The following is a 12,645-nucleotide window of genomic DNA, read 5'->3' as shown; positions in this document are numbered from 1 at the left end:
TCCAGCCGAAACTACTTATTATCGAATAGTTATTCATTATTCATGCCTTGCCTCTCTCTTCCGCTCTCCTGCCGAGGACATTCGCGCACGATTATTATGTAACTCGATCTCCTTCTCGCGTGAGCTCTATTCGGTATTTTTAACGGATAGGCGCGAAACTCTATACTAATTTTTCGTTAAAGCGCGAACGGTATTTAATCTTTAGTCGTTATAGAGCCGTGACCGATAAGCTGCGTATCGATTTCCGCAGCCGTTGATTAACGACGGGATATCTCATAACTCTGTTTCTGCTGTGCGTCTATATAGTCACGCTTTTGAGAAGAACATTATTGCCTCTACTACGCTCACCTCCCGTGTCTTGTACGAGATATGCTAGAAGCTTCGCTTTATCGCTTATATTATCGAACTCCGCGTAACGCTTATGAGAGAATACGTTTCTGCTTGCGTAGTTTTGAAATAACATTTAAGTAACCGTTGCCTGAAAAGCGCATTCGCAAGGTGTTATCGAATATTATAGACTCCGGTGCTTGATTGCACATCGAGAATTTCATGTTTATCGAACAATAAATCAAACAGACAAATGTATTATTTGTGTTGGTTGTAGTACATAGGAATAAAATAATATCATCGCGATATCGCAACTATCTATAAATCGATTAACTCAATTTTGCTTGTATCGATAAAAATGTTTATCTGCCATGCTGCATGATTGGTTCTAATTATTAGCAACGTATAAAAGTCGCGTAATACCTTCCCATTACTACTGAACCAGCAAGCCAACGGTAAACTTCCAGATCTAATAAAAATGATCTCTCAGCCCAAACATATCTCTAGCGTCACCCTCACGCAGCACACACCCAGGCCGCTTCAAATTTAATTTAAACACACCCCGGTTTGCAACGTCACACGGGCAAACTCTCACGACTCGTCGTCCTGCCTCTCTGGGGGACCATCTCCTCGGACTCTCACCCTTTTCCCCTCCGTCAACGCAGCTATACTACATTCACAGCAGCAGTCGCAGGGACGCATCGCTGGAATATTAATAATCCTTTCTTCCACTCTGTTGTAGACGTACGGCGGCAGCGGTCCCGGGATTGTAGGTGGCGCTGGCTTCGGTCCAGGCCCTGGGCCTGGCGGTGGTGGTGGGGACGGCGGGAGAGGTGGCGCTACCGGGCCCACTGCCGTCATAGAGGGCGCCACCTATCCGCCCGACTCGCCTTACTTTCCGTTCGGCAGCAGGGTGCCGGTGCCGGCTGCGGTCTCGGTGAGCGGAAGCGCAACTGCGAGCCCCGCCACCCCGGTCACCGGCAACGGAGCCAGGCTCCAGAATCCAACGACCGGTGAGGACGATTGTAGATCTGCTGATTAGATTAAGTTATTATAGTAGCTGAGTGGCTGCTGCTCGATGCTTATCAATGGACGAAAACTTAAAAGTGGAGCTGGTGTTTTTTGAAAGTTTTTCGATGTCGGACATTTTTCAACGCGTATCGGGAATCGTCATCGACTCGCGCGAATACTCGCTTACTTGCACCTTCTTAACGTGTATCGTTTAGTGAAAATTTCCAACTTAATTAAGACAGAGTGTAAGTTCCTTGCAGCTACATCTTGATTTTCGTTTGGCATCGACTCCTTGAGACTTAATCAGCTTTTTTTTAACCGGTTGCGAATATTTATCCGGATTATGCACTCCTGGATATGAAGGTTCAATTACTTGTAATTAAGTGCCCGGATCGATACCTTGATGAACCTCGAGCAGCAGCTTATCTCCTTTGCTTATTACTCGAAAAATGATAAGGATTTCTCTTGCGGTGATCAGGCGACTGGTTTAATTTTTATGGCATTTTTTAGGTGCGGCCGCCAACGTTAAGAGGAAGAAGGACGTAAGTTTAATCTCGCTTCATTATATTTTTATGGAAAAGTCAAATTACGAGAATCAATGTTTTAAATTTTATTTAAGTACCCGTGTGCGAAAGCTGGCCGTTGAAATTATTTACTTTCTTGCGATTCGGCCGATTATCACTGAAGTATGTGGTCATCTGGTATAAACATCGAAGTGTCAAAAAGGAAAGCAAAAAACAGTTTTAATGCATCGTTGCAATCACTAATGCGATGTCGCACACATCTCACATTCCTCTCATAATTTCCTTATACTTACAATTGGAGTGATTGCCCGCACATTAGCACTGAGAGTCGCTCTACAACAAAGTCGAGCAAAGAAGAAATCACCAAAATTACATGGCCGCGCATCGGGTGCATTTAAAACAACGCGTGCGCGCGGACGAGTAATTGCGATTCAAATTATAGCGGGCTCGAATTTCCGTAGGCATGGCAGTGACGTTAACCGGCGGGCGCGCATCGATTATTGTGATTATCGTTATTACGACCCCCTCCAGTCCACACGCCACCTATATATACCGCCCCCGTACAGTCGTTCGTTCCCGACTGCCTACTGCGCAATTGCCACGTGCTTTCGCCGCGCGCGATAAATAACGACGGCCGACAAAAAGAGACTCGGCCGAAAGTCGTCGGCCGGTCCACGTCGCTCATTTTCACTTTTACACGCCCCGGCGACTTCCGCGAGCCGATGACGCCGATGTCGCGCGCGCAATGAGATCAGATCCCTCGGAATGAACGAGCCGCTCTCATTCAGCGCCGGAGGATTAATGTGGACGCCTTTTTTGCTTGCAGCAGAACCTTGAGGCAGCCGATGGAGAGGTCGTCACGTCACAGCATTGGGTGAGTTTTGCTCGATGTCCGTCTTTGTGTTATATTCTCTCAATCCTCGGGGCCGATATTAAAACGAGCTCAGCGAGTACACAGTCGTGGCGCTTCCAAAGAAACGCGGCTCTTGATTGCGCGATTTTAATCGCGTCCTCTCGCGCGCTGCAGTTGCACAACTCCGCGCTCTTGTGAAGTCACCCGAGATTCCGCGCGTGGATATAGCCGAGTGTCCAGTGATTCACTGCTCGTCGTCATCGTCTTCGCGAGAACGCGAATGACGACGTCGCGACGGAGTCTGCGGAGCAATGCGCCCGAAGCGCGCCGGGACTCCCGCTCGCGGCTCGTTTTCCCATGCGTCTAAATTTTCCCTTCCGCTACTTGGCTCTTCCTGGCACCCGCTTCTAATCCCCGCTAGTGGGTCTTTCTCTCTCTCTCTCTCTCTCTCTCTCTCTCTCTCTCTCTCTCTCTCTCTCTCTCTTTGCCTCCGCCGGGTCATGCTTTCCTTTTTTCTGCCCTCCCATAGCCCGAGTCTGTCCCGATATTTTCAACAGTTAGCGAGCCGGCGCGTAGACTCGTTTTCAAGTTCAACTTTTTTACTCGGGCTGGTTCGTTAATGTGGATGCGACGTGAGAATATTGTATAGAGCCCGGCGAGGCCAGCGGATGTGCAAGTGCGCTTCTCGCGTGCACGGTGCGTCTCAAAAATAGCTTGAAAGCGATATCGTTATCGCACACCTAAACCATAGCCATTTGAACGAAGCTGCGTACTATAAGCCAAACGCTGATACGAGTTTGATGGGTCGGAGGATAGGTTATGTGGAAGCGCTCTGCCCGATGGCATGTTTTGCGCGGCGCAATTGCGTGATTAACTCGGCCGCTTTAGATGGACGTTAACGAGTTCATAGTTATACATTCGTTCGCGCGCGGTTTGTAATTTAGTGTATTCGCGCTCCCGCTCCCTGTCTCTCTATCTCTCGCTGCACAGAAGCGGTTAGTAAGCGGAGAACCGTAAAATGGGAAAACAGTCGTTCAGGCGACGGTGGTTAGCTTTGTTTAAAGTTTCGAGTGACACAAGAGAAAGAGAGCGCGCGCGGGACGAGTCGCTTACGTTTAAACGAGCTCTGCCAATTAGATATCATGTTCGCTGCAGCGGCGCCGCTGAAATAAATGGTTTTTTTTTCACCGCGAGCGGACTTGATCAAATTTCTGTTGTCATACTGATTTCCTTTTTTTCATACACTGACCGCTGCCGGTTTGCTAATTAAACGGTATGGATTTCTTTCTGGCCGAGCCCTGCAAGCTTGCCTGTAATTGCAAATCGTTTTCCCTGATGCTGCTGAATAATTTTCTATTAAAAACAATTAACTATGCTCGTTTCGTTGAGCGAAGATATTTCGAAGCCGTATCCTCGATTTTTAAAAAGCAAACACATGTTAATTGAAAAAATCATGAGCTGCACGAATCCCATTCAACGTACTGCAACACTCGACGGATGTACCTCGTAAAGCAATCACCTCGTACACTCCACCCCACGGCACTCCTCCACTCTCATGATTTCCGCGTCAATATTTAATTCGATCCTAAAGCTCTGGAAGTGGTCCCACGTCGGCACTAAAAAGCTTCTCCCCCTAATTCCCCGCGACCCGGGAAGACAGTCGGCGAACAACGGGACAACGGCGGCGGCCGATTCAAGGGCACATTACGCCGCGCGCAGACAGTCCCCAAAACGACGTTGATACGGACATCGAAGTCCTCGTGTCGAGTGCATCAGCTCTCGGCCAACAAGTTCCCCCGGCGGCGCTGAAAATGTACGACACGGGGCCGAGGCGATAAAACAGCGGGAAGTTGACTACTGCAAAGACACGCTGCCCTTATTTTCCCCGCGGGCCGCCACCCCCTCGCCTGGCGGCTTCCTTTGTCTTCCGCCCTCCCCACGGCTAGTTAGGGTGCGAAGCAGGGCAACAACTACGCCCTTCTGCCTCCCCCTTTTGCACCAAGAGTTCGCGCGCGCGCGTGCGGCCTGGCAGGTTTTTTCGCTCCCCGAAAGAGAGGGAGAAGATGGCGCGCGAACTGAAAAAGCGGATATTCGGGCGCCGTTTTTCTCGACTGATGGCTGATAGATCATTCCGGCGTGTGATCCGAGCGAGCGACGAGTCTCGGCATGCGAAAGAGAGAGACTGTCCGAGTTTTTGAGCGGAAATGCTGAGGCGAGTAGCACACATACGCGGGGGTTCGGAACAGATGTCGGAGGGTGGTAATGGCCGATCGCCGGATGCGATAATTGAGCCGGCGCTTTCCCCGACGACGACGATTTCTACGTTGCAAATTGCCCGAGGGCCGAGTAGTACAGACTACGGTAAAGAAAGAGCTCGAGCAAGCGCGTTGCGGAATGCTTTTTTCTGCGTCTTGGTCGAGGAACTTTCCGAGAGGATTGCGTTATTGGAACGCGCGGAGGAGGGGAATAAATTAGACGGACTTTAGCGCCCCGTGCACGTTTCAAAATTTTTCGCTGAAATATTTCGGAGAATATTTCAGGCTCCGATCGATTTTTCTTTCACGCACGCCATAAAAATCGCTTTCGATACCACTGCCGGGAAGGAGATGAGTGTCAATACCGTATCAACAGTTACAAACGGCAAACGAAATCACCACATCTCAAACGGCGTAACATGATTACTATCGGAAAGCGAGAATGAGCGCGTGGTGTGAAGAAGCAAAAGGCTGTTTAGTTTTGATCATAAGTACGCAGCAGAGCAGTACGTCTCGATTCCCCGCGCAGCAACAGCCTCTAACCCGTCGGCAATTCCAGCAGTCTAGCACGCACACGTTTCCGTAATTACCGAGTAAACAGGGAGAGAGAGAGAGAGAGAGAGAGAGAGAGAGAGAGAGAGAGAGAGAGAGAGAGAGAGAGAGACGATCGTCGAGGGTCGTCCCGCGCGCAACCCCTCGTTTTCTCGCTCGCCGCAACCGCCGGAATCAATGAAAGCTTGCGCGAATTTCCGTGATTACAAAGCAAACAGGCAGGACTAAGTCGAGCGACAATAACGGACACTCCACTACCTATACAGCTAGAGTTCTGCCCTCTTTTGATAAACAAATCCCCGTGTCCCCGCACGACTTTGTGTACACCGCCGGATTCCCGCGATGAGTAGCCGAACAAGTTGTTTGCCCCATTGTGCGCGGATGCTGAGATGCGAGTTTCCTCTCCTGCATTGTATCACGCTTGATTTTTTTTTTACGTTTTGACGTGGTTCCACGCGCATCCGAAATCGCTAATAGTCTTCGCTGTGCGAGTGAACCGAGATCCATTATATGTAGGTCGAATCGCAAGTCACTCGGCCGAATTTGTGGCAAATCACTCAGTCTATTATCGCCCGAGTGATTCCGGCCGCTAAATAGCATAGTGATGATTCACCCCGAACGTATTAATTTGCTTTCCGCGCATTGTTGGGCTGCAAAGCATCGCGCAGAGGGAGAAAGAGAACAAGCGAGGGAGTCAACACCGCTCGTCGTTGTCGATCGATTAGCCGATTCGGAAACGAGCCCTGCGCCTTCGCGGATTTAATTTATTCGCATTCCATTAACGAAACTCTCGACTCAATAATCCAGACGACTCGGCTGAGATATTCAGAGCCGCTCTTCTTTGCATAAGTTCGCAGCTCGACCCGATAATGTTAAATTGCGCGATTCTTTTGAGCGACGGAGCTTTCCACAGTGCTCGATATAATTTATTCAGGCGCGTCCAGAGGTGATTACATTTCTATTAGGACACGGCGTCGGCGCCTAGGGGCACCCATTGTCGCAGCAGCCTCCGAATGTGCGATTTGATGCGCGGCTCCCTCGGGCGGACGCGTACGATATGTCGCGCGCAACGACCCTTATACTTATACAGTACGTAAGCATCGACGAACCTTTTCCCACTAGCCGTCAGGAGCAGATCTCGCTGTCCCTTTTTTCTTCGCTCTCGAGCTTATTCACACGCTTGGCCGAGGCTGAGAACTTGTTACGATGATGCCAGTCCCTCGCCCCGATGCATCACGCTGCGCGCGAATCAAAACATTGCGTGCTTTATGGAATATGCTAACGAGCAGTACCGTCGACGCCGATACGTCGATTGGCTGAATCGCCGGGCGCTCCTGATTTATTATACTGCTTGTTTCGGAGGTCTTTTCTTTTTTGGTTGACTCGCAGTGCGTGCGATTGATAGCGAATGATGGCCTCGTGATCCATTACACATTTATGATAGTGATTTTACACCTTACGAGACAAGTATGGCAACAAAAATATCACAAAGAGAAATCGCACACAAAAATTTAGGACTGTTTTTTTTTTAAATGTCGATTTCGACGATTTTCTAACCTGAACAGGAAAAAAGATGAAATCAAAAAATTTCATCGGACTTTTATCGTGGCTGATATTTTTACTTAAAACAATCAAATGTTGCTAAAAGATTTTCAAAATGAAGCATTTTTTTAATTTTTATCGGAAATAAAAATCAAACTCATCAGAGAAGACAGCAATCCAACGCACATAATAAAGCAACGGGATTTCGAGCGGAAGAAAAGATGTACGTAAGGCTCGATAATGATTTTTCTTCCCGGCACGGAACGCCTTTGTAAAGCCCTTTCGGCGGGCCCTTAACGGTACTGCATATGTGGCCAGTGTCCAATTACAAGCTCGTCTTTCTCCTGTTGAATCGAACTTAGAACTCTCTGTGATTACGGAAGAATTACGAAGCGGTAATTGCCAGCAATTTCGAGGGTTTCGCCGGGTAACCTCGAAGAAAAGTCGAAAATGTTGGCACCGAAATTCGGGGTGTGCGCGCGTTAGGTTAATGGTCCGGGGACATTAACTCGTTCTAAATAATGGCTAGGCGCCCAGCGTGTACTCTGGCCAGAACCTCTGTCCTTCTTTAATTGCGCAGCGCTTCTCTTCGCAACTTCCGAGACCATTTTTCTCCGAGATACCATACATAGATTGATGGATATCCAGCCGGGCGAGTTTTCGCAAATCAGAAGAATGTCAGCACTACGTGGGTATACGAGCGCTGCAACATTGTTCGCCTCTTAAAATACCTGCAGCGCGAGCCCGGCGAAATAAATAATTCAGCATAGCCACGCGGCTACTAGCGGCATAGTTCACAACCCCCCCCCCCTCTCTCTCTCACTCTTGCAAACAATGTGAAACCGCAGGCGCCAAACATTGCATTAAACACGCGGCCGCGCACAAAAGTTCGGCCGGTCTGTCCGAAGCAGCAGCGGCGCTTATCATTACGGGGCAGGGTTTTCCCTGCTTCTGGAAAAAGAAGCGCCAACCTCGAATTCTCGCGCGCTATCGAGCAGCGCCCAGAGCTGCAGTGCATTACACCCGAGTGAATCCTCTCGCTGTATAAGTATATAGCCCAGAGCGCGCATGAGCTCGCGTGCCCTCTTCTGTGTGTGTACGTGTGTATACACGGGGGTCACGGCTCGTATCGCCGAGGGACCATATGGTGTCGCGTGCTGCGGTCGGCAGACCGTGACTCCCTCTTCGGACTCGTTTCACACTAATTCGTGGCCTCCAGGAATTTCCGAGAGAGAGAGAGAGAGAGAGAGAGAGAGAGAGAGAGAGAGAGAGAGAGAGAGAGAGAGAGTCAGCGAGACGGCCGGCCCACATAGCTATATGCGTATATTGCGAGCGCCCGGATGGACCGCGATCGCGAGATGCGGACAATGCGAGGGAGAGACTGAGAGAGAAAAGCCGCCGCTAAACACAATGCGGCCTGCTGCAACCTGCTCGCGAAAGAGATCGGGGCCAGTGTTCTCGTCGGGCCTTTTTACCCCCCTTCTTTTAGCCGCTGCGTCTTCTTTGTCGATTCGCGCGCACGCGTCCGTCTATCTTTTCCTGTTGCTTCTTCTCTCGCTCCAGCTCGCTTTATCAACGGACCAATGTAGTCAAGCTATTCGGCCTCTCCGCGCAAACAGCTCCTCTAACTAGTTTGGCTGCTGTATATAGAGGAGGCTGCTGAATGAGCTGGCTGCGCTGCACTTTTCGATTTTCAGGGCTAGTATAGACGAGCTCGCTCGTCCTTAGGTTCGGTAGCCGGTTGCTGCACGCGACTCCGCCACTATTCAGGGGCGAGGTGAGAAGAGAACGGGCTGCGGTGAACTAGTTTCTCAATGCGTAATTCTCCTTCGCATTCTATGGGTGTCGGTGGTCTGGTTCGGGCTCGTTTGGAAGAGTGCGCCTTTTTTACGAGTCTCGTCGGAGGGTTTCGAAAAACGCTACTTTTTGCTGCGCTGTTCTGAAAAGCGGTATTTTCTAAAGTAAGCTCGGCGAAAAGAGTTTGTGTTACTTTATAAAAATTAACTTGAAAAAGAAAAAAAAATAAGAGAAATCCGGTTATTCCAAAAGTCGCGAGGGACATACGGCGACTCGAAACCGAGAATTAGCCCGCTCGTCTTTTCACGGGCTCCCTTCTTTCTTTGTTACATTAAAAGCACGCGGAAGGTACAGCGCACCGGAGCCCGGAGAAGCGTATTATTTATTTAATCGCACACTTTTCGCATTGGCCCGCTAATGAAAGGTGCTAGGCCCGTAACCCGTGTATACTGTATAGAAAGGAAGCCGCGACGTCGTAAAAGTGCGACGTTGGCGCGCACTCGCCGCTGAAACGAAAGGGACTTTTCGCTCTTTTATGTAATTTTCGGGAATCGACGCGGCAACCATTAATCATCAAAAAGCGTCCTCGCCCTTCGTTGTGATTTTTTGCCGGGCCATGCTTTCACTTTGGAATGCAGTTTCGGCGAGGAGGTCTTAATTGAGTTACGCTTCGTCCTTACTACCCCCTTAACTGCCTGGGTGAAAGGAATTTTCGTGTCCACTTGAACAATCTCTGAAAATCTGCGAATAGGAAATTCAGGAACAAAGCCGACGACAGTGGTCAGTTGTGCAGAAGCGCGTCATACATCGGGCGCAAGTCAGTGCCAGCAGACTCGCCAGCGGCCTGCAGCGCACGTTTGCTTTCGGCGCTCGTCGACGACAAATCAATTACACCGCGGGCAGGGAATAGCGTGCGCGACTGGCGGCTGCGCTCACCTAGAGACGCGGCAATTCATTCGTTGACGGACACCTGTTGCTGTCGTTAGTACACAGTCTGCGCGAGCGAGCGAGCGCTCAGCTCATTGCCAAGCCAGATCGCGCGCATGCACTCTGCTCTCTACTCGCTCTCTCCCTGTCCACTTCTTTCGCTCCTCCGGCGCCGCGCGCCGCCACCCACTCTTGTTTGCCTTCTTATTTGCCCTGTACATACGAGCCGACGCGCCGTGTGCTTTTCCCCACCTCTGCTCTCCGACACGCGCCGCGGCTCTCTCTCTCTCTCTCTCTCTCTCTCTCTCTCTCTCTCTCTCTCTTCGCACTCTGCTATTTGCCTGTCACCGCTCATTTTCTCGCTACCTCCTGGATACACGCTATAGCCCGTCGTTGCGTTGTTTATACGTGAGCGTTTCTTTCGCGGAAATTAGTCGAGCAATTTTAACCGACCGAATTCAGCGCGATGATTTAGCGAGCCGATATGCACCACCCGCTGAAATTCGACGCAGTTGCACCCGCGACTAATCCCCCGAATATTCTGTGAATATTGTTTCGCGTTTCGCGGCCGAATTGTGTATATTAAGTGCTCCCCGCGCGCGCGTCGATGCGCAGGGATTAGCGCAACGAATAACGCGCGTCACAACTGAGCCTCCCGGCTCCTGACGCAGTCCGCGCCGCGATCGCGTAATTGGGTCGCGCGCGCACTCGTATAATTGCCATCGGAGTAATTCGCGCCCGACGCGAGCCTCCTCTAATTGCGAGCGCGCATAAATATGCGAGCACGGGAAGGGAGAAAAATTGCGCGTCGCCGCCGCTCCGGGCCTTTAATCAAGCCTGCACCGGCCGGCGGGAGATCGACTCGGCCGATAAGTCAGCGCTATGCCTTTGCCGCGTTGCGACTCTGATAAGGGCTACATTGCGTCGTTGTCCGGACTTTCACGCAATTAGCGGCAGCCCGTGAACAAGTTGCGCGAGGAAGAGAGTGCGCTGGGTTTGTGGAGTGAAGACTGCTGCTGGGTTTCGTCGGTGCGGCATCAATTTATTTAAAAAAGTAAGAGCATTCGCATTGTAAAAAATAAAACTGGTTGTTGCGGTAAAATAACGGTTCTTCACGCACGATGAAACTTCCGCGCAAGACTAAAAATTCAAATATCACAGTTCACTCCGAGACACCTAATTCACGAAACACGCGTGCTCTGATGAGGCACCACTGCGCAAAAGAGCTTCGAAATCAACTCCGGATGAGACTTGACCATGTCCTTGTATCCCGGCGTACTCATCACCTCCCCACAATTGCCGATAATGTACTTGATCGCAGCCTGCTGCAAATTCTCGAGACTGTTGTTATCGGCGAATATCAGTAGATCCGCGGCGTTGGCAGCATCTATTTCAGCGATCAGTAGCGCCTCGCAGACCCTCTCCAAATTGTAATCGCAAAACATGTACACGTTCGCGGCCTCAAAGATCTTTATCACCATCACAAAGTTATTCACGATGACTTTCCCTGAGTACAAGTATCGCAGCACCTCCTCCATCACGTCGCAGTCGATGTCGTCGAGTTCGAACTCAGTCTTCGTCGGATTGTTGGTGAAGAAGTCGGCGAAGAGCGGGCTTCTCCCCGCGAGGATTGCCTTGTGAGCCAAAAATCCCTTGCCGTCGACCAGCAGCGTAACGTCGGCGAACAGCTGCTTGAGATAGATGTCGTGAATGTGGTTGACGAAGTTGGCTCGACACTTGTCCGCGTGACGGCTAATTGAAACTTGGTTATCGAAGCGGTTGTCGATCAAGCCCAAGCTCAGCATGATCTCGCAGATGATGACGAGATTGTCGTCCAGGAGCAGGCCGCTCTTGCGCTGCACGAGGACGTCCCGCTTGATGACTTTCGTAAAGCCGTACTCCTCCTGCGAGAAATTGTGGACCCCGGTTTCCAGACTATCGCCGACGAAATTGTTGTTTTTCTCGAGGTACAGTTTGAACTTGGCCACGACCTCCGGCGTCTTTGGTTTCAACAATTTGAGGAACACCGAGACGTGACCGTCGCACTCGGGGCTTATGCCTCCAGGGTAGAGTTTCAAGCACCAATTGGACTCAGTTCCGGGGATGGCGAAGGGCAGCGACGTCACCGGGACGCCTGGCTCTGCCGAAAAGAAGCTGAAGTTCTCGATGCTCCAGTTGTACTTGAACTCGACAACTCGCGCTTTCGTGGAAGCGTGCGCTTGGTTCATCCTGACTTGTAATGCTGCAAGAGTATATTGTCGATTATGAGTAACGCTATCAGAGCAATCGGCCTTCGATTTGCCAAAGTTCAACCTACTAGATCGCCTGGCGCCTGCTCGTGAGCTCGTCTCGTTCCGAGAGCCGGACTGATACTGCCTTATATTGTGTGCTATAAACACAGCGGACTCGCGTTCGGGCCATTGGTCACTTGTACACATGTATCGAAATCAAAACATGCCCTGTTGGGAAATTCATTCAAACGAGCTTGGTCGATCTGTAAATTGCGTTCCAACAGTCGCGCTCGCTTAATTCGATCCTTTCCGTCATTTGGCGTCGACAAAACGACGATTCCCCGCAAACACGACGCTCTTGCGCTCGCACGCAGGCCAAACAATGCGGCGCGCTAAGCAAAACAAATGACAGTTGGGGCCGAAGATCGGCTCGCCATACAGGCCAGCAGCAGCAAACAAACGACTGCGGGGAGAGATATCGGTCGAAAAGCAATTTTCAACGTCGTCGCGAGCGGGAGAGAGAGCCGACAATGGGCGCTGCGGCACACGGCATACGGCCCATTCCATGGATCATTGAATTTCTATGCTTTGACGATCTCGCTCGCTCTCTTTCACCCTACTTCGCA

At 50.6% G+C, this 12,645-nt stretch overlaps 2 protein-coding genes across 22 annotated transcripts in view; one reads left to right on the top strand and one right to left on the bottom strand.

Moving 5' to 3' along the window:
• LOC100120439 (protein daughterless) overlaps positions 1 to 12,645 on the top strand; it is a 126,113-nt gene that overhangs the window by 20,672 nt on the left and 92,796 nt on the right. For 13 of the 21 annotated variants that reach the window (XM_031925469.1, XM_031925462.1, XM_031925471.2 and 10 more), the window contains exons 3-5: positions 1,070 to 1,340; positions 1,849 to 1,880; positions 2,689 to 2,736. The exons of 1 other annotated variant lie outside the window; for it this stretch is intronic. In XM_031925469.1, coding sequence (XP_031781329.1) covers positions 1,070 to 1,340; positions 1,849 to 1,880; positions 2,689 to 2,736 — 351 coding nt within the window. The remainder of the gene's footprint in view (positions 1 to 1,069; positions 1,341 to 1,848; positions 1,881 to 2,688; positions 2,737 to 12,645) is intronic. 7 more of the 21 variants (XM_031925476.1, XM_031925481.1, XM_032601603.1 and 4 more) reach the window with 3 other exon arrangements.
• Positions 10,810 to 12,241, bottom strand: LOC107980696 (speckle-type POZ protein-like). Its single transcript, XM_016982227.2, has 2 exons — positions 12,106 to 12,241; positions 10,810 to 12,030 (listed from the first exon to the last, which is right to left on the bottom strand). The coding sequence occupies exons 1-2, from the start codon at positions 12,224 to 12,226 to the stop codon at positions 10,970 to 10,972; spliced, it is 1,182 nt and encodes a 393-aa protein (XP_016837716.1). The 5' UTR covers positions 12,227 to 12,241; the 3' UTR covers positions 10,810 to 10,969.

Source organism: Nasonia vitripennis, assembly GCF_009193385.2.
Source record: "Nasonia vitripennis strain AsymCx chromosome 2 unlocalized genomic scaffold, Nvit_psr_1.1 chr2_random0010, whole genome shotgun sequence".
NCBI lineage: Eukaryota > Metazoa > Arthropoda > Insecta > Hymenoptera > Pteromalidae > Nasonia > Nasonia vitripennis.
This window is presented reverse-complemented; position numbering and strand designations above follow the sequence as displayed.